Source organism: Anguilla anguilla, chromosome 4 (assembly GCF_013347855.1).
Source record: "Anguilla anguilla isolate fAngAng1 chromosome 4, fAngAng1.pri, whole genome shotgun sequence".
NCBI lineage: Eukaryota > Metazoa > Chordata > Actinopteri > Anguilliformes > Anguillidae > Anguilla > Anguilla anguilla.
This window is the reverse complement of record NC_049204.1, coordinates 40958334-40985953: the sequence shown is the minus strand read 5'-3', so window position 1 is coordinate 40985953 and position 27620 is coordinate 40958334. Positions and strand designations below refer to the sequence as shown.

The following is a 27620-nucleotide window of genomic DNA, read 5'->3' as shown; positions in this document are numbered from 1 at the left end:
CGGTAGAGAAAACTGGTGCCAGTGGTCAAACTGGTGGACTAGCTGACTATATACCCTGGTCAGCTGGTGAAGAGCTGCTCAACCAGCTAAAAGTGTCAAAAATACAGGTTTACCAGCTTAGGCCTGTTTAAGCTTGAATTTTCAGCAAGGTGGGCTTGGCTGCTGTACCAACCAGGTTAAACTAGTTTTGGCTGGTGTACCAGCCTGTTCCAGCTGGGTTGAGCTGGGGTATCAGTCTTGTTGAGTTGGCTTTAGCTAGAAGATGAGCTTCATCAAACTGATGAGTCAGATAGGTCAAGTTGTCTTATGGTGGACCAGCTTAGGTGAACTTATCAACTTGATCAGTTCGGCTAATGATGGGCCAGCTGGTTTGCAGGCATGCCTATAAGAGTTGGCAACCAGTTTGCTGAAGCTCATGAGTAAAAATGCTCAATTTGGTAAATTCACATTACATTCTGATTTAAAGAATATAGATTAAAGTTTTTTTCCTAGGTTGATTACAAGCATGCAGTATAAAATTAGTTTTTTATTTAGATGTAGAGCATTTATTTGCCTAATTAAAAGGGAATTTATCTTAAGTATATTCAGTGGCACAAAATATGCATGTATGATAGGCCTTTTACTTGAATTTTATTGCCAGATGCAGATCAATGCCAACATAGGAACATAAGGTCGCATTTGTACAGCATCCCCCCCCCAAATCTGTGAAACACGGTGATGAGGGTGTTATGGTTTGGGCATGTATGACTGCCACAGGTACTGCCCGTCCATATCTACTTCCCTTAATTATGGGATGTTATCAAGTTTAAGGTATAGGAGCTCTTGAGTGTGCAATTGTCACATTAGAAATAACCTGTAGGACAATTAGCTAGAGTATAGATTTATTTGTCAGGGGTTGTAAGTTAAATGAGGTATTAACTAAGGAAGATTCAGCTAAATCAGGGGAAAATACTATGTGTAATGATAAAAGCTAGCCTACGTGTATGTGCTTTGGCTTAGCTACCGCTGTAAGCCCGAGGCCGTTTTAACTGGTGAATTCATATTTAGTATGTGCACTCACAAGCATGTTGGTATTTCCCTGAGAGCCAAGAGTAAACCAATTTGGGGGAAATATACTACTCCTATACCAGTGTAAATGAACCCTCACTCATTGCCACTAAAAACAGAAGCAGCCGTGCTCCTATACCGCTGAGCTCATTGCTGTTAATGGGAATAATTTAGTAGACACCTGACAATGTCACGTTTATAAGATGCAGATGACTAATGGCCCATAGCTTTCACTGTGGAGACCAGGGTGACTGTTGCTTCTGTCATTACTGCATCAAAGCAGAAGTGTATAGTTCAGGAGGGACCGTAGTGTCGGCCAATAAGATGGAAGCTGGTTATAACCAGGATCTCGTCATGGCATCCTGATGATGGAGAGGCTCATCAGGGCTCATGTGGGGGTGCCACTGCAGGTACTGTGTCATAGAGGAGAGAGGACAGAAAACAGTGCATTTTTGTAATAATGATATAAGTTCATTCATCATTTTCACAGATTTTGAATGCTTGAGGTGAAAACCAAAATATACAAACTTAAGGATACAAATGTACAAACTACAGGATGATGAGATCACATTGTGGATCAAATTTTTCAGTGAACGTAGCGTATTCCCCACATCTAAGAAACCATAAAAGTAGTAAGAAATTCAGCTTGCAACTGTGAGTCTGCATAGGGGTTGAACCACCCTTGTCTTTAGTGAGACGCCAGTTTGTGAACTAGAGTTAATGTGATGGGGAGGCGTGTATCATTGGCTCTGGTTTTACCTTCTTAAGGCCATTGAAAAGTAGAGTAGATGTAGCGATGAGTTCCCAATTAAGGTAACAACTGGAGGATCTGTGCATCTTAAAATAATTGTATACCTACAACGCAAGCATTAATGGAGGAAGGCTGCATTTCTCTTGACTCAAAAGAGTGAACCATGAAGGCGCAGGCAATTGTATATTAACAGGCAGGACAGGTATTTTTATTGGTGCGCAATACAAGAAATAAGACCATATGGCCAACCATTTTAATGTAGAACTTAAATTCCCTCTTTCAATACATTTAAAGAATAAGACTACATGTTAAATAGAACAGTGGCTCTTTCTTTCTCTGCTTATTCTTTTCTCTCTTCTTTTCCATTTTCTACTTGTTTCAACTGTACTGTAATGGGAAACATTTGTGTTGCAGACATGCCTTAAATACGTTTTCTCTCCCTTTTTGTCTCTTGCTCTTTCCCCTTGTTCCCCCTCTTTCTCTTCATCTCTCTCAAGCCTTCCGCAATCTTTCTTTTTCCTTGTTCTTCTCTTTCTTCCCCCTCTCTAATCACTTTCCTATATCTCACTCTCTTTCTCTCACCCTCTTTATCCCTTCCTCTCACCCTCTTTTCCTCTATCCCTCTCTCTTTCTCACTTCTTTTCTTCTACCTCCTTTTCCTGCTCTCTTTCTGGCCTTTACCCTCCCTCTTCCCCTCTCTTAGTTTCTTTCCATCTCCCCCCATCTTGCTGTCTTTATATTTCTCTTACCCTCCATCCTTCTACCACTCACTCTGTCTCTGTGGCCCTCACCCACATTTTCTCCTCTGTGTGTTATCTGGAGTAGGCTGCAAGGCAGAGTACTGTAGGCTTCCCTTGGGTACAGTTGCCTCCAGAATACTGTGGTTCTGGCCTAAGGAACAAAGTAGGTATCTCCATGCATGCTGGTTACTCCCTTCGGTGACCAATGTCTGTGCTTGGTCTGGGTAGCACCACGAAAAGGTGTATCTTATGTCCTTTGTCTTAACACCCCTAGCATCCCTTAACTTTCTACTTCACCTTTGAACTTATCAAATGTGATGTGCCGTATGTGTATGAAGCAGTGATGGGCAATATTAATTCTCTTTTTTTACTTAACCAAAGCATAACAAGTCACACTGGGCAAATTGTACCTTCATAAAGCAGGCTTAACACTATATGACACTGGGAAAGTTGTACCTTCGTAAAGCAGGCATAACACTATGTGACACTGGGAAAGTTGTAGCTTTGTAAAGCACGCATATCACTATATGAAGCACTCATAATGGACAACAAAATTGTGATAACAACTCCTCTAGAGCACCACTACTGATTGCTTGTGGCACATGCTCCAATGCTTATTAAGTGTCATAACTATTCCAGTATGTCCTATGTAGGCTTAAAAAAGGGTATGATGTCTTTTCCATGCTACCAAAACAGTAGAGTTTAAACCATTCCTGCCTTCTGTGACCAGAACATGAGAATGTCTGAATGCCATGCTTGGAACCTTCTAGCTAATTATTTTCCCACACAATTTATCCAATAAAAAAGGCTACTGGCAGTAATCAGATGTGTGTTATCAAGTGGCTTGAACTTCCACATTTGAAGTGGTGATATGTCAGAGTCCACAGTGTTTAGTGGGTCACTCTTGTCCCTCATGGAGCCCACAGGACCAGAAATGAGTGGTGAGAGTGAACTCGTCTGTGGATTGGGAAGAGGATAGGGATGTGGATGAGTGTAGAGGCGGGTTCTGGCTCAGATTCCTCTCTTCATGGAATGGTCTGTCCCTCATGGGTATTAATGAGACTACTTACTACCATCTTAACCAAATACCCCATAATAACATGAAGACTAGTTTGAACATGTTGGAAACGTTACCCACAAATCACTGGTTTGAGTGCCTGCAGAGCTAAAGGCTTGGGCAATGAGTTTGTCCTTAACATAGAAATTTCCAAAAGTTGCCAAACTGTACTAATGTAGAAAAAAGAACAATTAATTGCTATTCAAAGTTAAGAACAAATGTAGATTGAATACAGGCTACAACCAATTGTCATTTAGAGCATCTTTCATCAAGGTTTTTTTTACACTGCATGCATTTCCAGCAGTTTCAGGTGAAGTATCAAACGTCGACTAATTGGGATTCAAACCAACCTGCAATCAGTGCAGTGTGGTGGACATGATGAAGCAAAAAAAGACCATTTGGTTGAAAGCTGGAAGGAGGCTAAGCTCATTATCCCATTTTCCACTCAGCTGATACCAAACCAGCTCATTAGTCATCTTATACACCGTGAAGCTATAAAGAGGCTGCCACATGACATCCTTCTAATCATTGTACAGTTTAAACCAGGCTGAGTCATTATGTCCCTTTATACACCAGGCTGAGTCACTCACTTCAGTTTGGGTCTGGTTTTCATTGGTCCTTCTATTAATTACTATTGGCTGACGTTAGAAAAGGCAAGCTTGCATACATTTTAGAAACATGTGCAATTGAGACTGAGGAGGACAGTGATGGCAGAAGACAGCACGCATCCAGTGTAGATGGGGAAGCAGATATAAGAGCATGGTGTATAGTCTGTTTCTATGCACCATAGAATGATAATCTCAGCCTCAATCCAGGCAGTTGTCTTTGTCTATTCAGTGTGATCTTTCCAGGCAATGCAAACTTAAAGGGCAATATGCAGGTTCAGTTTTTTTTTTTTACAGATTTACTATTCTGGGCTCATGGAGAGGATGGTATGAAAATGCAGTAAAAAGTAGGAATTCTAAGCCACGTCCCCAGAAAATGTTGATATCGTCCAGTGACTTAACAAAGGGGAGTCCATTCCTTGCCTGACCCTACCAGAGCGCAGTACTCTAAGTCACTTGATAGTCAATCGGTTTAGCCAGTTACTGTCTTAAAGTTTTAGTTTCACAGCTAGCTAGATTGGTGAACGACTGTGTGAGTGCAGGCTATGCAACCTCTAGCCTGTCAGGGCACGGAGTTCACCCCTGGCCCCCTTCCCCCCAAGAAAAAGTAGTTATTTTCGTGCGAGGGTGCGGTTTGTGCAGGTGGAGACAGGAGAATTAACTGGAGAATCTGTCATGAAAAATGCGGTAATCTGCAGTGGGCATTTTAGGAAGGAGGATTATATCCCTGGGTATATGATGGAGTTCAGGATGGGATTTCGAATAAAGAACCTTGTGAGACTGATACCTAGTGCGGTCCCATCTGTTCACTCGGGCACCTTCAGTTCTATGGACAATTGCATTGAATCAGCAGCATCTGCCACAGATGACAAATACACATTCAGCTCGAAGGAAACGTGAAATGTATATGGCAAGTTATTGCAACTAGCTAGATATCTACCAAATAAAGGAGGAATTATTAGTGAGTAATGTTTAGTTTGCTGTTAACCCAGGAAGCTAGCTAAACCGACCAATCGATTAGGCATCATAACTACCATTAGCCAGAAGTCAAGACATCGTTAGTGAGGTAACTTATCTAGGAAGCAAGCTAGCTAGCTGTTGTGTAACATTATAATTACAAATGTTTCTGGGATTTGAGATTGTTATTTTTGTGCAATGTCAGGTCATGGGAGATAATGCGAGCTGTTCAGGGACAGATGCGCCTAGAAGTGTTGGCAGAGCCCGGGCAAGAGTTTGTCAATTCTCTTCCAAGAATTTAAAAACGCGTAGTTAGCAACCACTGCCCTCATACGCCTCACAGATGATGATCGGCTGATATGAGGTCACTTTGGCAGATGGCTCTGGCTATATAACGGTTGATTCACAAAACGAATAGCCAGAGATGTGGTTATGTGTCTACTTTGGGTCTTCTCTTTGAAGAGCCCAGGTATATATTTTTGTTACATGCACTGTCCCATACTGAGAGCACCTTCTCTCTTTTATAAGCTTCGACTCTTGTGTGAGAGTCTCTATTTGCATTGTGTGCAGCACTCACAAACAAGCTGATCATATATTTGTGCAGCATGCGCAGGCCACGTAATTAGCCTGTTTGAGAGAAAGCGATTAGCTTGTGCCTACGTATCCGGTAAACCAGAATAATTCAAGACAGAGGCTGCGTCTACAAGCTTATGTTTAGCTAGCAACATCCCAGTTAACTATTAAGAGAGCTAGCTAACATTAGCTAAGGTAAGATAGACATGACAGTAGGCCAGCTAACCCTGGTTTTCTAATTACGGTATTTGTACAGATGTGGTCCCCACCAGACAATAATGTCCGGTCTGAGTTTAACTGGCTGAAAAGAAATTACCGTTAATTTGTATTGAACTCACGTGTCAGTTACCCTCCAGTCTGATATTATTTAGCTAGCTGGCTACAACCAACCAACTGGTAATTCTGCAACAATACAGTAATTGTGTGGGCACGCTCGTTAGCTATCGTCAGGATTGTTTGCTATAGAAAAACTAATATGACAGTTAAGGCTGTTTTATACTTCTGCATAGTCTACATAGTTTCTGTAATTTATTTAAATAAACATGCTTTATTTTGTATTATTGTATTAGTACTCCAGTTCAATTAATTAACTGGGATGTTAAACAGCAACACTAACTCATTTATGCAGATATTGAACAGCGCTGGAGTCAGAATAGAGTCTGTTACACACCCTGCGGTTAATTCCAGCTAAGACCATCTTAAGACCAGCTTTGAAATGTACCAGCCTGCAATAACATTTCCAGTTTTAATTCAACTTTAGTGCATATGAATCCAGTTGGGACCATATTGGATTTAACTGAACATTTTACTGTGTGGTCGGGCTGGTTTTAGCTGGTGTTCCAGCCTGGTCTAGCTGGACTGAGCTGGTGTTCCAGCCTGGTCTAGCTGGACTGAGCTGGTGTACCAGGCTGATCCAGCTGGTGTACCAGCCCGGTCAAAGTGCCGGGCTGGTTTATGATGGCTTTTGCCACTTCTAGCTGGTCAAAGCTGGTCTCTAGCTGAACAAAGCTGGTCAGAGCTGGTTAAGCCGGTAGAGAAAACTGGTGCCAGTGGTCAAACTGGTGGACTAGCTGACTATATACCCTGGTCAGCTGGTGAAGAGCTGCTCAACCAGCTAAAAGTGTCAAAAATACAGGTTTACCAGCTTAGGCCTGTTTAAGCTTGAATTTTCAGCAAGGTGGGCTTGGCTGCTGTACCAACCAGGTTAAACTAGTTTTGGCTGGTGTACCAGCCTGTTCCAGCTGGGTTGAGCTGGGGTATCAGTCTTGTTGAGTTGGCTTTAGCTAGAAGATGAGCTTCATCAAACTGATGAGTCAGATAGGTCAAGTTGTCTTATGGTGGACCAGCTTAGGTGAACTTATCAACTTGATCAGTTCGGCTAATGATGGGCCAGCTGGTTTGCAGGCATGCCTATAAGAGTTGGCAACCAGTTTGCTGAAGCTCATGAGTAAAAATGCTCAATTTGGTAAATTCACATTACATTCTGATTTAAAGAATATAGATTAAAGTTTTTTTCCTAGGTTGATTACAAGCATGCAGTATAAAATTAGTTTTTTATTTAGATGTAGAGCATTTATTTGCCTAATTAAAAGGGAATTTATCTTAAGTATATTCAGTGGCACAAAATATGCATGTATGATAGGCCTTTTACTTGAATTTTATTGCCAGATGCAGATCAATGCCAACATAGGAACATAAGGTCGCATTTGTACAGCATCCCCCCCCCAAATCTGTGAAACACGGTGATGAGGGTGTTATGGTTTGGGCATGTATGACTGCCACAGGTACTGCCCGTCCATATCTACTTCCCTTAATTATGGGATGTTATCAAGTTTAAGGTATAGGAGCTCTTGAGTGTGCAATTGTCACATTAGAAATAACCTGTAGGACAATTAGCTAGAGTATAGATTTATTTGTCAGGGGTTGTAAGTTAAATGAGGTATTAACTAAGGAAGATTCAGCTAAATCAGGGGAAAATACTATGTGTAATGATAAAAGCTAGCCTACGTGTATGTGCTTTGGCTTAGCTACCGCTGTAAGCCCGAGGCCGTTTTAACTGGTGAATTCATATTTAGTATGTGCACTCACAAGCATGTTGGTATTTCCCTGAGAGCCAAGAGTAAACCAATTTGGGGGAAATATACTACTCCTATACCAGTGTAAATGAACCCTCACTCATTGCCACTAAAAACAGAAGCAGCCGTGCTCCTATACCGCTGAGCTCATTGCTGTTAATGGGAATAATTTAGTAGACACCTGACAATGTCACGTTTATAAGATGCAGATGACTAATGGCCCATAGCTTTCACTGTGGAGACCAGGGTGACTGTTGCTTCTGTCATTACTGCATCAAAGCAGAAGTGTATAGTTCAGGAGGGACCGTAGTGTCGGCCAATAAGATGGAAGCTGGTTATAACCAGGATCTCGTCATGGCATCCTGATGATGGAGAGGCTCATCAGGGCTCATGTGGGGGTGCCACTGCAGGTACTGTGTCATAGAGGAGAGAGGACAGAAAACAGTGCATTTTTGTAATAATGATATAAGTTCATTCATCATTTTCACAGATTTTGAATGCTTGAGGTGAAAACCAAAATATACAAACTTAAGGATACAAATGTACAAACTACAGGATGATGAGATCACATTGTGGATCAAATTTTTCAGTGAACGTAGCGTATTCCCCACATCTAAGAAACCATAAAAGTAGTAAGAAATTCAGCTTGCAACTGTGAGTCTGCATAGGGGTTGAACCACCCTTGTCTTTAGTGAGACGCCAGTTTGTGAACTAGAGTTAATGTGATGGGGAGGCGTGTATCATTGGCTCTGGTTTTACCTTCTTAAGGCCATTGAAAAGTAGAGTAGATGTAGCGATGAGTTCCCAATTAAGGTAACAACTGGAGGATCTGTGCATCTTAAAATAATTGTATACCTACAACGCAAGCATTAATGGAGGAAGGCTGCATTTCTCTTGACTCAAAAGAGTGAACCATGAAGGCGCAGGCAATTGTATATTAACAGGCAGGACAGGTATTTTTATTGGTGCGCAATACAAGAAATAAGACCATATGGCCAACCATTTTAATGTAGAACTTAAATTCCCTCTTTCAATACATTTAAAGAATAAGACTACATGTTAAATAGAACAGTGGCTCTTTCTTTCTCTGCTTATTCTTTTCTCTCTTCTTTTCCATTTTCTACTTGTTTCAACTGTACTGTAATGGGAAACATTTGTGTTGCAGACATGCCTTAAATACGTTTTCTCTCCCTTTTTGTCTCTTGCTCTTTCCCCTTGTTCCCCCTCTTTCTCTTCATCTCTCTCAAGCCTTCCGCAATCTTTCTTTTTCCTTGTTCTTCTCTTTCTTCCCCCTCTCTAATCACTTTCCTATATCTCACTCTCTTTCTCTCACCCTCTTTATCCCTTCCTCTCACCCTCTTTTCCTCTATCCCTCTCTCTTTCTCACTTCTTTTCTTCTACCTCCTTTTCCTGCTCTCTTTCTGGCCTTTACCCTCCCTCTTCCCCTCTCTTAGTTTCTTTCCATCTCCCCCCATCTTGCTGTCTTTATATTTCTCTTACCCTCCATCCTTCTACCACTCACTCTGTCTCTGTGGCCCTCACCCACATTTTCTCCTCTGTGTGTTATCTGGAGTAGGCTGCAAGGCAGAGTACTGTAGGCTTCCCTTGGGTGCAGTTGCCTCCAGAATACTGTGGTTCTGGCCTAAGGAACAAAGTAGGTATCTCCATGCATGCTGGTTACTCCCTTCGGTGACCAATGTCTGTGCTTGGTCTGGGTAGCACCACGAAAAGGTGTATCTTATGTCCTTTGTCTTAACACCCCTAGCATCCCTTAACTTTCTACTTCACCTTTGAACTTATCAAATGTGATGTGCCGTATGTGTATGAAGCAGTGATGGGCAATATTAATTCTCTTTTTTTACTTAACCAAAGCATAACAAGTCACACTGGGCAAATTGTACCTTCATAAAGCAGGCTTAACACTATATGACACTGGGAAAGTTGTACCTTCGTAAAGCAGGCATAACACTATGTGACACTGGGAAAGTTGTAGCTTTGTAAAGCACGCATATCACTATATGAAGCACTCATAATGGACAACAAAATTGTGATAACAACTCCTCTAGAGCACCACTACTGATTGCTTGTGGCACATGCTCCAATGCTTATTAAGTGTCATAACTATTCCAGTATGTCCTATGTAGGCTTAAAAAAGGGTATGATGTCTTTTCCATGCTACCAAAACAGTAGAGTTTAAACCATTCCTGCCTTCTGTGACCAGAACATGAGAATGTCTGAATGCCATGCTTGGAACCTTCTAGCTAATTATTTTCCCACACAATTTATCCAATAAAAAAGGCTACTGGCAGTAATCAGATGTGTGTTATCAAGTGGCTTGAACTTCCACATTTGAAGTGGTGATATGTCAGAGTCCACAGTGTTTAGTGGGTCACTCTTGTCCCTCATGGAGCCCACAGGACCAGAAATGAGTGGTGAGAGTGAACTCGTCTGTGGATTGGGAAGAGGATAGGGATGTGGATGAGTGTAGAGGCGGGTTCTGGCTCAGATTCCTCTCTTCATGGAATGGTCTGTCCCTCATGGGTATTAATGAGACTACTTACTACCATCTTAACCAAATACCCCATAATAACATGAAGACTAGTTTGAACATGTTGGAAACGTTACCCACAAATCACTGGTTTGAGTGCCTGCAGAGCTAAAGGCTTGGGCAATGAGTTTGTCCTTAACATAGAAATTTCCAAAAGTTGCCAAACTGTACTAATGTAGAAAAAAGAACAATTAATTGCTATTCAAAGTTAAGAACAAATGTAGATTGAATACAGGCTACAACCAATTGTCATTTAGAGCATCTTTCATCAAGGTTTTTTTTACACTGCATGCATTTCCAGCAGTTTCAGGTGAAGTATCAAACGTCGACTAATTGGGATTCAAACCAACCTGCAATCAGTGCAGTGTGGTGGACATGATGAAGCAAAAAAAGACCATTTGGTTGAAAGCTGGAAGGAGGCTAAGCTCATTATCCCATTTTCCACTCAGCTGATACCAAACCAGCTCATTAGTCATCTTATACACCGTGAAGCTATAAAGAGGCTGCCACATGACATCCTTCTAATCATTGTACAGTTTAAACCAGGCTGAGTCATTATGTCCCTTTATACACCAGGCTGAGTCACTCACTTCAGTTTGGGTCTGGTTTTCATTGGTCCTTCTATTAATTACTATTGGCTGACGTTAGAAAAGGCAAGCTTGCATACATTTTAGAAACATGTGCAATTGAGACTGAGGAGGACAGTGATGGCAGAAGACAGCACGCATCCAGTGTAGATGGGGAAGCAGATATAAGAGCATGGTGTATAGTCTGTTTCTATGCACCATAGAATGATAATCTCAGCCTCAATCCAGGCAGTTGTCTTTGTCTATTCAGTGTGATCTTTCCAGGCAATGCAAACTTAAAGGGCAATATGCAGGTTCAGTTTTTTTTTTTACAGATTTACTATTCTGGGCTCATGGAGAGGATGGTATGAAAATGCAGTAAAAAGTAGGAATTCTAAGCCACGTCCCCAGAAAATGTTGATATCGTCCAGTGACTTAACAAAGGGGAGTCCATTCCTTGCCTGACCCTACCAGAGCGCAGTACTCTAAGTCACTTGATAGTCAATCGGTTTAGCCAGTTACTGTCTTAAAGTTTTAGTTTCACAGCTAGCTAGATTGGTGAACGACTGTGTGAGTGCAGGCTATGCAACCTCTAGCCTGTCAGGGCACGGAGTTCACCCCTGGCCCCCTTCCCCCCAAGAAAAAGTAGTTATTTTCGTGCGAGGGTGCGGTTTGTGCAGGTGGAGACAGGAGAATTAACTGGAGAATCTGTCATGAAAAATGCGGTAATCTGCAGTGGGCATTTTAGGAAGGAGGATTATATCCCTGGGTATATGATGGAGTTCAGGATGGGATTTCGAATAAAGAACCTTGTGAGACTGATACCTAGTGCGGTCCCATCTGTTCACTCGGGCACCTTCAGTTCTATGGACAATTGCATTGAATCAGCAGCATCTGCCACAGATGACAAATACACATTCAGCTCGAAGGAAACGTGAAATGTATATGGCAAGTTATTGCAACTAGCTAGATATCTACCAAATAAAGGAGGAATTATTAGTGAGTAATGTTTAGTTTGCTGTTAACCCAGGAAGCTAGCTAAACCGACCAATCGATTAGGCATCATAACTACCATTAGCCAGAAGTCAAGACATCGTTAGTGAGGTAACTTATCTAGGAAGCAAGCTAGCTAGCTGTTGTGTAACATTATAATTACAAATGTTTCTGGGATTTGAGATTGTTATTTTTGTGCAATGTCAGGTCATGGGAGATAATGCGAGCTGTTCAGGGACAGATGCGCCTAGAAGTGTTGGCAGAGCCCGGGCAAGAGTTTGTCAATTCTCTTCCAAGAATTTAAAAACGCGTAGTTAGCAACCACTGCCCTCATACGCCTCACAGATGATGATCGGCTGATATGAGGTCACTTTGGCAGATGGCTCTGGCTATATAACGGTTGATTCACAAAACGAATAGCCAGAGATGTGGTTATGTGTCTACTTTGGGTCTTCTCTTTGAAGAGCCCAGGTATATATTTTTGTTACATGCACTGTCCCATACTGAGAGCACCTTCTCTCTTTTATAAGCTTCGACTCTTGTGTGAGAGTCTCTATTTGCATTGTGTGCAGCACTCACAAACAAGCTGATCATATATTTGTGCAGCATGCGCAGGCCACGTAATTAGCCTGTTTGAGAGAAAGCGATTAGCTTGTGCCTACGTATCCGGTAAACCAGAATAATTCAAGACAGAGGCTGCGTCTACAAGCTTATGTTTAGCTAGCAACATCCCAGTTAACTATTAAGAGAGCTAGCTAACATTAGCTAAGGTAAGATAGACATGACAGTAGGCCAGCTAACCCTGGTTTTCTAATTACGGTATTTGTACAGATGTGGTCCCCACCAGACAATAATGTCCGGTCTGAGTTTAACTGGCTGAAAAGAAATTACCGTTAATTTGTATTGAACTCACGTGTCAGTTACCCTCCAGTCTGATATTATTTAGCTAGCTGGCTACAACCAACCAACTGGTAATTCTGCAACAATACAGTAATTGTGTGGGCACGCTCGTTAGCTATCGTCAGGATTGTTTGCTATAGAAAAACTAATATGACAGTTAAGGCTGTTTTATACTTCTGCATAGTCTACATAGTTTCTGTAATTTATTTAAATAAACATGCTTTATTTTGTATTATTGTATTAGTACTCCAGTTCAATTAATTAACTGGGATGTTAAACATAAGCTTTCAGACGCAGCCTCTCCCTTATAACTGTTTGTTTTAGATACTGCCTGATATGTATTAACTTAGCAAACAATGTTAAGCAGCAGAAGCTGCTCTCACGAGTCACTCACAAGGGATCTGTCCAGTTTGCAACAGGTTCTCCTCATACCATGACTTCATCTATTGGCATGCCCCATTGTTTTTTGTGATCCTTGCCTGTTCCGGTCCCTTGGGCTCCTTGCAGGCTTGAAATTATGACTGTGGCCCATCACAAGTATTGGCAAGAGGATTTTAGACCTCATCAAGTCTCCATGATGTCGAGATTGGGATTCATCTCTCTGTTAATATTGCTTACTTTGCCATTGATCGTAGCTCTCACTCTGGTCAGACTTCCCTATGTGACGTCACGTTCAATTTCCCTGATTTGAGGTGTTCGTGGCCGATCACATTACAAAAGTAAGCACAGATATAATTCTAAGTCTATTTTTTTTTAAATCACATTGCTGCATCATTTCCCCACATATTAAATCATTATGTATGCCAACCTACAGCTTGTCCTTTAATGCAGTCTTCCAACTCTTTTGGCTCCAAGACATGCCAATCTATTTCCAGTTCTAGAGTGGTGCTGCAATCATGTGATGTTCTATGGGATACTATTGAGCAAAAATAGAATTCTGTAAACTGAGGCACCCTGCAGTATTAATTCCACTCTAATAATAGTTTACATAGACTCCTTGTGGATCCTGTGTATTCTACTGGAGTTAGAATTGTTGTATCTGAGTAGATATTGCACTGACAATGTTGCAACGTATCATGATTGCAGTAATTGTGAAACTTTTGAACAACAATGCAATAATGACTGCTGCTTTGTGGACTACATTAGTGCGCTGGTGTCTGTGCATTTTTAGGTCCCTGTAAACTAAAGTTGTGTGAGAGTTATTCTGAATCCTGATTGTGTGCTTGGAGACTGTCCGCTGAACTCCCCTCCTCTCGGCTCCCCTATAGGCATCCAGTGGAAACTACTACTTCATTCCCTATGTGATGACTCCCAACCATGAGTACATGTGCTGTGAGAATGACGCCCAACGCCGAGCCTCTGAATACATGCAGCCCAGCTGGGACAACCTGTTGGGCCCTCTGTGCGTCCCCTTGGTGGACCGCTTCACCAACTTGCTCAAGGACATCCATGTCACCTCTTGGTATCATTTACATCCCCTTCACCCTAAACACACAGTTTCCTGTCGCTCTGTTTGTCATACTTCCTGTCCCAGCGTAAGAGCGAATGTCAGATTCCTGTCTCACTGCGTGACATGTTCCTGTCTTGATTTTAATGCTCTTTCTGTATCACTGTATTTGAATTCCTTTTCCTGTGTCTCTACCAGCTTCTTTTCACACTGTTTATTATCTTCCATTACATTACATTGCATTACAGGCATTTAGTAGATGCTCTTATTGAGCGCGACTTACACAACTTTTCCCATCTTCAGTTTGTGGCTTCTGAAGCGATATTAAAGTGTTTGGCTAGCAAATTCCAAAATGTTCAGTAATTTGGAAAGAAGATAATTTACAGGGAGTGCCAACTGTGGACAGGGGGCCAGGGCATGGGCATGAGGGGTTGCCAAACAAAGGAAAAAAGACTGTGTTGCCTGATGCAACTTGCATCCATCATTGTCGGACCAACGATAGTCAGATGTAAGGGAATAAAGGAGACTATAAATATAACAATATATTACTCATAACAGCAGATTAATTTTTTTGTCCCTCATAATAATTTACAATCCCTTCTGTCCACACTAGTTCAGTCCCACGTTTCTATCCTTTAGTGTGTGATGGTCAAACAGTTGCCCCCCCCCCCCCCCAAAATTTTTTAAAAAATTGAAACACTACATTGACAGAAGTAGTGCCATAATAATACACAATCTTGTTTTAATTTGATAACCCAAAGTAATTTTTGCACAGATTGTGGTTAGCCAGCCAGGAACATGGATGACATGAATGACCGTTAAAACGCTGATATGACCGTAAAATACCGATAAATCTGTGAAAATAACATCAAGTCCACTTTCCTTAGTATGACTCTTTGTTTAAACAATGTTGTGTTATTGTTCAGCAAAACTATTTTTATTCCTTGTTTATAATGAATAACATTGTTAGACAATCTCGACAGGAGCAAGGAGAGAGTGAACAAACATCAGTTCTACTGTTTTTTCACTTCATTGTTTGTGACTTGATTTTGTGGTTGCATCACCCATGAGCTAAACATTTATACACCCAATTACAGATTCAGATTACAGCATGCCAAGAAAAGTATTATGGACTGAACATTAACAGAGACTTAATGAATTTGTTTGGGCAAGGGGTGTTGATGTGTCTTTGAGATAGTTGTGTTGCCCGGTGTTTTTTGAAGACACGTTGTCCTGTTTGAGGAAGGTAAGGGAGGTGGCACTACTGTACATTGCTTTGGACTAGAGTGTCTGTATATTGTAATGTAAATGTAGTGCTGTAATGTATTGTGCTTGAGGAAGGTTTGTTATTCTGTTTCATTAAGTTGTGTTATTTTGTGTCTTGAGTTAGTTTTATTAGCCTGCTTGAAGAAGGTATTGTCGTGTTTGAGGAATTTATGTTGCCCTTGAGTAATGTGTGTGAGGAAACTGTGTTGTCTTGTTTGGGGAAGGTGTGTTGTGTATTTGAAGAAGTTGTTTTGTACTGTTTGAGGAGTGCATGTTGCCCTCAAACAAGATGTGTTGCCCTGTTTTAAGATGTTTTGCCCTTGAGGAAGGTGTGTTGCTGTCTTTGAGAAAATTGTTTTGCTCTGTTTGATGTTCTTCCCGTTTGTTTGAGAAAGGTGTGCTGCCCCATTTGAGGATGGTGTATCAGTTTGTTATGAAAGATGCGTTGCCCTTTTTGAGGAAGGTGTTCTGTTAATCTGCTGGAGGAAGGTATATTGTTGTGTTTGAAGAAGTTCCTGTCCTATTTGAAGAAGTTGTTTTGACCTCTTTGAGGAAGTTGTGTTTCCATGTCTTGAGGAAGATGAGTTGCCCTTTTACAGGAGTGTATGTTGACCCTGAGGTAGGTGTGATGGCCTAGCTTTAAATATTTGGTCTCTGCAGTCCTATCCCTCTCCACTCCCCCTCCCACCCCATCCCAGACACATACACAGTCTGAAAGATTGATGGTTCTGCTCCCTGACCTGTCTCACTTGGTCCTATATGTCCTTCAGTATCAAGGCCCCTTTTCTAAGAGAAGGATGGTTCACTTCCTGGCTCAGATATCATCACGTTGAAATGTAACAGAACCTCGCCTCCATACCGACTGCCAGAATAGGCTAGCTAATGTGGAAAATCAGGGACAAAGCTTTGTTTGTAAAAAAAAGTCAATTCTCACATTCTTATTTCTGTTACTTTCTCTACATTTCCCCTGCTCTACCCCTCCTCCCACCTTTATCTTTCTTCATCTTTCTCCCCCTGTCTCTGTCTCTTTCTCTCTTTGTATCATTGTCCATTAATGTTTATAGCGCCTCCTTCAAAGACACACTCCTAAATGACATCCGAAAAGCACGTGATAAGTACCAGGGTGAGGAGCTAGCCAAAGAGTTGTCCCGCATCAAACTCCGCATTGACAACACAGAAGTACTGACCCAGGATATTGTCATGAACCTGCTCTTCTCCTACAGAGACATACAGGTAATGAACACGCACTTTGTCTTTTCTTGTCAAGATATACGTATAATTCACACACCCGTGCTCTTCTTATTTAGAGATATGCAGGTACACACGCCTACCCTTCTGCTACTCAGTAGACTGTGCAGTGTTAATTCAACTCTTTGAGAGTATGTAAATAAATTGGCAGGTAAATGTAAATTACACCACAATTTGTATTAAATTAATGTGAATTTGTGATGTGAATATACTGGCTTTATTTTTTTGTTTGAACAGCTTGGACTTTTCCCATTACAGTCAATTGAAAGTGCACATAGTGTGGTGCACTGAATGCCATATTGACAACCTTTACATGCATATCATAATTCTGATCTTACAGTGTTCTGAAAAAGTATGTACCTCCTTCCTGATTTCCTTTATTATTGCATATATGTCATACTGAATGGTTTCAGATCTTTAGACAAAATGTATTACACAAAGGGAAACTGTGTAAATTCAAAGCACATTTAAAAAAAATTATTACTATATTTATTTAATGAAAAAAGTTATCAATTGCCCATATCAGCCATGTGAAAAAGTAATTGCCCTCTTAATTACTCTATCAGCCAATTAATCAAATTGAATTCATAATTAGACTAAGCTAATGGAACACTGGCAGGCTTAATTTCAGCCAGCCCTGTTGAATTTAAACCTCAATCATATTGAACCTTACCACGAGAATGAAATAGCACACACTGCAAGCAAACTATTCAATGATCATAGGAAATTCCAGAAGAGATTTTTTTAAAAGTCACTGAAATATATCAGTCTGGAAAGGATTATAAAGCCATTTCTAAGGCTTTGTGACTTCAGAGAACCATTAGGAAAGACACTGGGCAAAAATAGGATTAATAGGAGAGTAGCAAGGCAGAAACTAATGCGACCAAGAGAAACATCATTGCTCATCTCACATTTGCGAAAAAGCAACCTGGATGATCCCCATGTCTTTTGGGATAATGTTCTTTGGACTGATGAGTCAAAGTGGAACTTTTTGGCAGCATTTACAGCATTTTATAGTAAGAATATGTCATACCAGCAGTCAGACATGGTGGTGATAGTGTGATGGTGTGGATATTCTTTGCTGCCTGGGGACCTAAGGAAAATGTCTGTTCATCTGTCCGTGAGGTGAAGCTAAAGCATAATTGGATTATGCAGCAATACAATAATCCAAAACACTGAAGGAAGTCCACACCTGAATGGCTGAAAAGAAACAAAATTTAAATTTTGAAGTGACCTAGTCAAAGTCCTGACTTGAACCCAATAGAGATGCTGTGGCAGGACCTGAAACAAAGCAGTTCATGCTTGAAAAACGTACCAATTTTGTCTGAATTAAAGCAGATCTGTAAAAAAGTGGGCTAAAATTCCTCCGCAGGAATGTAGTAGGCTGATATCAAATTATAGGAAACGTTTGGTTGCAGTTATTGCTGCTAAAGGTGGTGCAACCAGTTATTAACTTTAAGTGGGCAATTACTTTTTCTCATGGATGATAAGAGTGTTTGATAACATTTTTCATTAAATAAATGAAATAGTAATAAAAAACTGTTTTGTGTTCACTCAGGCTGCAATTGTTTAAATTTACATTATGATCAGAAACCATTCAGTGTGACAAAAATGCAATAGTAAAGTAAATCAAATGTTTTACTTTTTTACTGTACTGTATTGGCAAAAATCAAGTATTCCAGTTAGGATACAACCCATGTAAACAATCTTATTCTGAAAAGCAACCCCCCCTCCCCCTTCGTCCAAATATGCAAAACGTAAATAACCTAGGTTGCACATGCCTCTAATAATCTGTAAACACCTAAGCATGTAAACACCTTATTCCATTTATAACTCTTAAACATGGCCTGCATATGTACACAGTTGCAAGGTGTCACGGGTGTTGAAGTCAGCCAGCTAGTCTATTGTAAAAATGTAAGAACGAATCCCACACTTCTGGACCGACAAGGAGACAAAGGTCTTAATTTCTGTATTAAAAGAATTAAACATAAATGGATGGCAGATAAAATCAAAATAACGATTTGTTTAAGCAGACAAAATGAGAGATGCTGAGTTTAGTTGAACCACAGAACAGGTGGAAGACCCTGAAAGCAGTGTATTTAAGTAAGGCTGTCAATGTTAAAGTGTTAACTCATGCAGTTCATTTTAATTACAGTTATTAATTACTATCTTTATATTACTATATACTATCTTATTCATTACATAATCTAGTCATAGAACACTCATGGGGACTGGCACAGCTACAAAAAGAAAATGTCATTAATTGCCTTCAAAATTATTTAATATGTTAATCATTCAATGTTAATCATGCTAGTTAATGCTTTAACGTAGAGTGCTAATTTTAAATCAAAGAAACAATACCCGCAGTTCACACCCAGAAAGTTTTAAATGTTTCATGCTCGTGTAAGAATTGCTAGGATGCTGTCCTTCAGTCCTGACCGAAGGACATAAATAGAATATTCACATAGTCATGTATATGAGAATAATATTGGGTCAGAATAAGAGTCCTTATTTAGAATATGGTGCACAAGTAAACATGGTCAGTGGTTGCTGCTCTGGATGCCTGGCTCAATTCCAATGTAGGTGGGTAAAATTCTGATCTGCTGATCAGAAATTCTGATCTTCCTGTACTAAGGTTACAATCCAGTAATGATACTGTGATTGTCTTCTGACCTCTCCTCACTACTTCCTATACCAGGACTATGATGCCATGGTGAAGCTGGTTCAGACACTGGAAATGCTGCCCACCTGCGATCTGGCTAACCAGCCAATGATCCAATTCCACTACGCCTTTGCCCTCAACAGGTAACACACGTACTCTCGTGCATGCACACACACATACACATATTCCCACATACTCACATGCACATGTATACACGCACGCACACGCAGATTCCCACACACTCACATACACACATACAGACACACACATACACTCACACACATGCACACATAGGCATGCATGCAAGCAAGAATACACACTGTACTGCAAGACGAACCCTGCTCTGGGTGTGAGCTGGGTGTGTCACACCTGTATTTGAAGTAGATGCTAATATGGATGCAAATGTACTGTACCTGATACAGTATGTGATACAGAAAACCACCATTTCGTGACTTATGCAGTCATAAAAATGCAGTCCCAAATGAAGAATTAAATGTGTGAACAGGCGGAATAGTCCAGGGGACAGGGAACAGGCACTGCGGGTGATGCTCCAGGTGCTGCAGTCATGTGACCACCCTGCTCCGGACATGTTCTGTCTGTGTGGGAGGATCTATAAGGACATCTTTCTGGACTCTGACTGTAAGGACACCAAGAACAGAGACAACGCAATCCAGTGGTATGTGCACTTATAACACTCCCTTTTACACATTCTTTTGATTTTCTTAAGACCCCCTGAAATTCTCTCACTTTTTCTCAGTTCAGCTCAACTATCCTTTTTGGCATGGCTACACATAAGTACAGTATTGCCAAAGAAAAATTGTTTGCATAAGATGTAAATCAACAACCACTAACATCTACTCCAAAATGCATAATCATACTTTTAAGTAATTTCAAATTTAAGTAATTGATTATTTTTTTAAGTAATAACAATAATAATAATAATAATAATAATAATAATAATCTCTCTGTCCTGCTCAGGTACCGTAAGGGTTTTGAGTTGCAGCCAACGCTGTATTCTGGGATAAATCTGGCTGTCCTGCTTATTGTCGCCGGGCAGCAGTTTGAGAGCTCTATCGAGCTACGAAAAATTGGTGAGACTGGAGTGGAACCCCAGAACCTATGTCCCCTTGGCAACAGTGGTTTCATTGATTCCACCATCTCCATCCCTTTCCCTTGTCTTTCACAACCCCACTATCCCTCTATTGGTCTACTTCTTGCTTCCACTCTTTCCTTTCCTGACACTGTCATTCGTGCTAAGCCGTGAAATGCCATCTATGTGTTCAGGTGAAAAACCGGCTACATTTTGTTGAAAAGTAAAATTTTTCTTGCCGAATAGGACGTAGCTAGAATACATCCGGGTAAAACCTCAGCTATATTTGGGTTAATGTGAAAACATTTCTCACTCTATTTTTCCACTACTCTAAACCTTTAGATTATGTACTGATCCATTGGCTGTGGATCAGAACTGGCCGGTTTTCGCTCCAAATTAGTGACGGCCATATTTTGGTCAATTATATTCTGGTTTTATGATGTAAAAAATATGAGTGAGTCCATGCGCAAGCTGCATTGGAATGCTGTCACTATATCTTTCCCAAAATGTCAGCTGTCTGGAAACAATATAAAGTCTGTGAAGCAGACATTAAAGGTTTGTTTTTTTCCCCTGGGTCTTATGTTCATCATATTTTTCGTCAATCCTATCGGTTCTCGTAATTTTACGCAACTGCCTAAAAGTTTTCGCTTTTTAGACGTTTTTTTCTCAATGCCAGTAGCCGTCTTCACCATGGTTTCTAAGGGGCATATCGTGATTGAGGCTACAGGTACAATGTACAGTGCCTTGCAAAAGTATTCACCCCCCTTGGCATTTTTCCTATTTTGTTGAACAGAACCTGGAATAAAAATGTATTTTTTGGGGGTTTGTATCATTTGATTTACACAACATGCCTACCACTTTGAAGATGCAAAATCTTTTTTATTGTGAAACAAACAAGAAATAGGGCAAAAAAACAGAAAACTTGAGCGTGCATAACTATTTACCCCCCCCCCCCCAAAAAAAAAAAGTCAATACTTTGTAGAGCCACCTTTTGCAGCAATTACAGCTGCAAGTCTCTTGGGGTATGTCTGTATAAGCTTGGCACATCTAGCCACTGGGATTTTTGCCCATTCTTCAAGGCAAAGCTGCTCCAGCTCCCTCAATTCTCACCAGTTTCCCAGTCCTTGCCGATGAAAAACATGGTGTTCTCGGGGTGATGAGAGGTGTTCGGTTTGCACCAGACATAGCGTTTTCCTTGATGGCCAAAAAGTTCAATTTCAGTCTCATCTGACCAGAGTACCTTCTTCCATATGTTTGGGGAGTCTCCCACATGCCTTTTGGCAAACTCCAAACGTGTTTTCTTATTTTTTTCTTTAAGCAATGTCTTTTTTCTGTCCACTCTTCCATAAAGCCCAGCTCTGTGGAGTGTACGGCTTAAAGTGGTCCTATAGACAGATACTCCAATCTCCGCTGTGGAGCTTTCCAGCTCCTTCAGTGTTATCTTTGGTCTCTTTTTTGCCTCTCTGATTAATGCCCTCCTTGCCTGGGCCATGAGTTTTAGTGGGCGGCCTTCTCTTGGCAGGTTTGTTGTGGTGCCATATTCTTTCCATTTTGTAATAATGGATTTAATGGTGCTCCGTGGGATGTTCAAAGTTTGGGATATTTTTTTTTATAACCCAGCCCTGATCTGTACTGCTCCACAACTTTGTCCCTGACTTGTTTGGAGAGCTCCTTGGTCTTCATGGTGCCTCTTGCTTGGTGGTGCCCCTTGCTTAGTGGTGTTGCAGACTCTGGGGCCTTTCAGAACAGGTGTATATACACTGAGATCATGTGACAGATCAAGTGACACTAGATTGCACACAGGTGGACTTTATTTAACTAATTATGTGACTTCTGAAGGTAATTGGTTGCACCAGATCTTATTTAGGGGCTTCATAGCTGAGGGGGTGAATACATATGCACGCACCACTTTTCAGTTTTTTATTTTTTAGAATTGTTTAAAACAAGTTTTTTTTTTCCATTTCACTTCACTAATTTGGACTATTTTGTGTTGGTCCATTACATAAAATCCAAATAAAAATCTATTTAAATTAAAGGTTGTAATGCAACAAAATAGGAAAAATACCAAGGGGGTGAATACTTTCGCAAGGCACTGTACCTTCAAGCAAGTCCAGTTTATCTAAACCTGTTTATTGGGAAGTGTAAATGAATGTGAATGTTGAAATTTATTTGTTGAAATAATTTTGTCTGAACTTGCAGAATTGACTGTAACTATTCTGTGTACACACAAATTTAATTTAGCTCTTGTGTACGTGTATTCCGGTTGAAATTAATATAGTTCAAAGTGAAGAGGCTCTACAACATCCTTAGTCTGATGAATAATTAGTGGCAGTTGTCATTCCATCCATCATGGTTCTGAAACGTCTCCTAAGATAAAGCACTGGCACAGAACATGGTATGAAGCCATCAAAACACACTCTTCTGGAAGCAGCAGAGAAAAGATTCAGCCACATTGAATCAGAGCTCCTTCACTGTGTGCTTACGACAACAATATAACAATAATGCTGTTAAAGCGGAATTTCACCAACACATATGGGCTTATTTTGTTTATATTGTCCTTCTAATGAATGTGTTGACCTTCATTTTTCGATTAGTTATTTTGTTTTGAATGTCTAATGTTAGAAACAAGGACCTATTTTTTTTTAGCGTAAGTCCACATAGTAGTACGGTTTCCAGTTTCTTCTTCTTTTTCGAAGAAAAGCATAGCGTTGAAGTTGCGCAATGATATGCTGCCTAGGTCTACTTCCTGAATTTGTAAAGGTAAGCAACAAAACATCGTAAAATATTAACAAAATGAAATAACTAATCGAAAAATGAAGGTCGACACATTCATTAGAAGAAAATTTGAAATAAAATAAGCTCATATGTGTTTTAAAGTGAAATTTCCCTTTAATAATAATAATAATAATAGTATCAGAATGAATTGGTTACCTATAAAGCAAATAAACTATCTTATGTTTTTTTGTTGCCTGTTGCTTTAAAAAAAAAAGAAAAAAAAAACTTTTCGAAAAAAAAAAATTGGATTCAACTGATTTGGCTTTAAAAAGTCGATGGAATCAGCCATAAAAATTCATGATCAGAGCACCTCTATTTTATATTCCCACTTTTGCTCACCAGGTCCTCTCATTCTCTGAAATTGATTTGCTTGGTCACTATTTTTTGTGAAGGACATCGTGGTTTGTGTCTGGGACAACAGATCTTTTCTGTTTTTTGAAAATCCCCAGACAGGTGTTGTAGTGACATTTGGAAAAGCAGTTTGTTATAGATGTTACAAAGTATGGTAGAAACACTGTCAGATAAGGGATGTTTTCTGGCATAAAGGCTTTCAGCATGAATCATCAGATTGACTGAGTCATCTACCCTTCTCGAATCTGGGTTTGGGACTGCCTCACTGCAAGTCCCTGTGGTTTTTTTTGCGACACAGACACACACCCTGCTATGCAATAACAGGTTAGGCTCACCTCTGGCCTTAAAAGCTAGTGCTAGGGATGGGTTTAGAGGCTGGGTCATACTCTGTCAAAGTGTCCAGCAATACTTTTACAGAAGTTTATATTTCAGATCAGCAAACACTATATGACTGTAAATAAAAGTAATAATAAGAATATCATAGTAATTACAACAATAAATTATAAACACTCACAATTGATCACCCCATAGAATTTCAGCAAATTCTGTAAATTATGTATTTGCCATATATTGTATGCGATTGTTTACTCAGTCTCTATGGTTACTTACAGTTGCTTCTCTTCTCTCTCACTGTCTCTCTCTCTCTCTGTCTCTCTCACTCAGGGGTACGTTTGAACAGCCTTTTGGGGCGGAAGGGGAGCTTAGAGAAGATGAATAACTATTGGGATATGGGTCAGTTCTTCACGGTCAGCATGTTGGCCAATGATATCCCTAAAGCTGTACAGGCTGCTGAGAAGCTCTTCAAACTCAAGCCCCCAATCTGGTATGCTTCCACACTCTAATTCGACTGTATCCACCAGTAGTGCAACTTGAGTCCCCTCACCCGGTAACACCCTCCTTACAAAAAACAGCTGGTACTTACTCATTAGCAGTGTGTTTTGTGTGCCTTCTACTCTGCATATTCATCAGTGATTACTGTGGATCTGGATCCCTGCCTCTGTAGTTCTCAGCTGAGTGCATGGCCAACCCATTCAGTCACTCCTGTGCTGTGCTGAACCCTTAACCCCTTAGCGCACATGCCAAATATGGCCAATCCTTGCCCATTTAGGGGGTACCCTATTTAAAGCTTTATAACTTCAGCTGTGAACACCACAGAGACTTGAAAAGTGGCTTAAATGGAGCAAGACATTTATACCATTTACAAGATTAGATTAGTTTATATACATAATTTTGGAAGAAATAAAGTGCCACAAATGCAATTGTCTAGGCAAAAAATCAAAAATGAATTTTTAGTTTGCAATGAAATAATGAGAGATTGCATATATACAGCAGGTTAATGTCTTGGATCAAAAACTTCTTGAGCACAAGTTCATAAAATCTTAGGGTGGATATGTAGAACTACTAAAGATCTATGAAGCAAAAACTAAGCAGTGTACCCAGCCTCTGCAGATCTATCCAAAATGTCAAAATTATGTATTGCTGTAAATCGCATATTCACGTATTTCACTACACTCAATTTCAAAGTCTAGACTAGTCTTCAAAAATACTAGTATTTTCCAAGAAATTACTAAAAATAGTTGACAATGTTTCGTGAGGTGCAGTGTCTTTTACTGCTACCACAGAGTGAATACATAAGTGAATGCGATGATTAAAAAAAAATTGGTTACGCTGAGCTATAAAACGCTATTCCAAAAGCAAAATTTGACATGTTATACATCGTTAGAAAGCTTATACTCTCACCTACTGAATAAATGAATTGCCAATCAAGCCAGACTGTACTAAAAAGGGCTACAATGCCGTAAACAACCGGTGTGGTATTACACACAGCTATTTTGGAAGGTACCCAGGCGCCACAAATGCACGTATATTTCACAAAAGGATTGTCCAAGACAATATGCGACCACTCAATCTCTGAAGGGACATCTCTACACGTAAAACCAATGGTAAGGCTGTACATTTACTCAATATTTCCCAGATATTGACTGTAGAATGACATGGTATAATTTTTGAAAACTTTGTCTTGTTTATTTCATTATGCTTTGTCTTGTTTATTTCGTTATTTATTTGGTTGAGCAGCGTTTTCACTGCTGCATTGGCATATCTAGGGGCTATTGTCGGGTTTATCTTGTTGCTATGACGGAATACAATTTTTGTCTGGTGAAAGAAAGTTTTTATAAATGCCCAGATAGACAATATTGTTCATTATGTCATGAGTGGGGGGTGTAGTTGCAGATGAGACTGCAGGGAGGGGGCACTTGTTAAATGAACAACCAGAGCGACAATGGTGGCGCTGCGAAATTCCACATTCGGCATAGTTGTTGTGCATCGTCTACTAATGAAACGAAAACAAAGCGTTTTTTATCGCATACTTTGGTTGCAGTAGCACTGAATGTCTGAGTTTAGCAATCTCAGCACGCCGGCATGCCGACCACGAGGGGCTTTGCAATAAGAGGTTAAGTAGGTATTCTTTTTTATTTGAGTTTTCATGATCATTCCAATTTTGCTACAGTGCAAGTGAAGGCCCAGATAAAGATCACTGCTGCACATAGCCCACCGAATGTAGTTGAATTGTGGCCAACGATTAGCATTTTTGCGAGCTCTTTTCCTGATAAATGCTTTTCTGATGCTCAGAAAGTGGCACACCCTGAATTAGAGTGGGTGTCCTCCAAAACTAGCGGACATGTCTACTAGCCTTTTGACAAAGCCTTCATATTAGGAATCCTTGCGCAGCAGTGGCAGCTAGACTGAGACATATTATGAATGTCAGGCATATGTAGCGACGTGTTGGAACATTCCATGGTCTCGTGAAGCCCCGTTTGTTGGCTCCTGAAAATGTGTGTAGCTCTGCCCCTTGATATCCAGATTATAGTAATACAGCTGTATCCGCACCAATGTTAGATGTTGTGTCAGTTTACATTAATGATACACTATACCTCCATAAACACTGAGTGATAGTAAATTCAAGAAAAGAAGAGCTTAGAGGATATTGTGAGAATTTAACACTGTGTAAAACTGTGTAACAGTGATGCAGATGTGACTGTGTAACAGTGATGAGGGCATAACTGTAAAAATGATGAGGGTGTAACTGGAACTATGATGAGGGTGCAACTGTGTAACAGTGATGAGGACGTAACTGTGTAACAGCGATGAGGGCATAACTGTGTAACTGTGATGAGGGTGTAACTGTAACAGTGATGAGGACGTAACTGTGTGACAGTGATGAGGCTGTCACTGTAATAGTGAAGAGGGCATAATTGTGTAACAGTGATGAGGACGTAACTGTGTAACAGCGATGAGGGCATAACTGTGTAACTGTGATGAGGGTGTAACTGTAACAGTGATGAGGACGTAACTGTGTGACAGTGATGAGGCTGTCACTGTAATAGTGAAGAGGGCATAATTGTGTAACAGTGATGAGGGTGTGACTGTGTAACTGTGATGAGGGTGTAACTGTCACAGCGATGAGGGCATAACTGTGTAACAGTGATGAGGGTGTAACTGGAACTGGTATGAGGGTGTAACTGGGTGATAGTGATGAGGACGTAACTGTAAGAGTCATGATGACATAACAGTATGACAGTGATGAGGGCGTAACTGTGTTACGGTGACGAGGGCGTAACTGTGTGACAGTGATGAGACTGTCACTGTAACAGTGATGAGGGCATAACTGTATAACAGTGATGAGGGTGTAACTGTAGCAGTGATGAGGTCATAACTATGTGACAGTGATGAGGGTGTAACAGTGATGATGGTGTAACTGTGTAACAATGATGAGGGTGTAACTGTGTGATTGTGCTTAGGGTGTAACTGTGATGAGGGTGTAACTATAATAGTGATGCGGATTTAACTGTATAACAGTGATGAGGGCGTAACTGTGTGACAGTGATGAGGGCCTTACTATGTGACAGTGATGAGGGTGTGACTGTAATAGTGATGAGGCTGTAACTGTAGTTGTGATGAGGGCATAAC

At 40.5% G+C, this 27620-nt stretch overlaps 1 protein-coding gene across 6 annotated transcripts in view; it reads left to right on the top strand.

Annotated features, from left to right (window-relative positions):
• Positions 1-27620, top strand: part of map3k15 (mitogen-activated protein kinase kinase kinase 15) — a 104728-nt gene that overhangs the window by 31787 nt on the left and 45321 nt on the right. For 3 of the 6 annotated variants that reach the window (XM_035414103.1, XM_035414102.1, XM_035414108.1), the window contains exons 4-10: positions 9382-9459; positions 14081-14274; positions 16590-16758; positions 19472-19578; positions 19941-20111; positions 20414-20526; positions 24315-24474. In XM_035414103.1, coding sequence (XP_035269994.1) covers positions 9382-9459; positions 14081-14274; positions 16590-16758; positions 19472-19578; positions 19941-20111; positions 20414-20526; positions 24315-24474 — 992 coding nt within the window. The remainder of the gene's footprint in view (positions 1-9381; positions 9460-14080; positions 14275-16589; positions 16759-19471; positions 19579-19940; positions 20112-20413; positions 20527-24314; positions 24475-27620) is intronic. The other 3 variants (XM_035414107.1, XM_035414106.1, XM_035414105.1) reach the window with 2 other exon arrangements.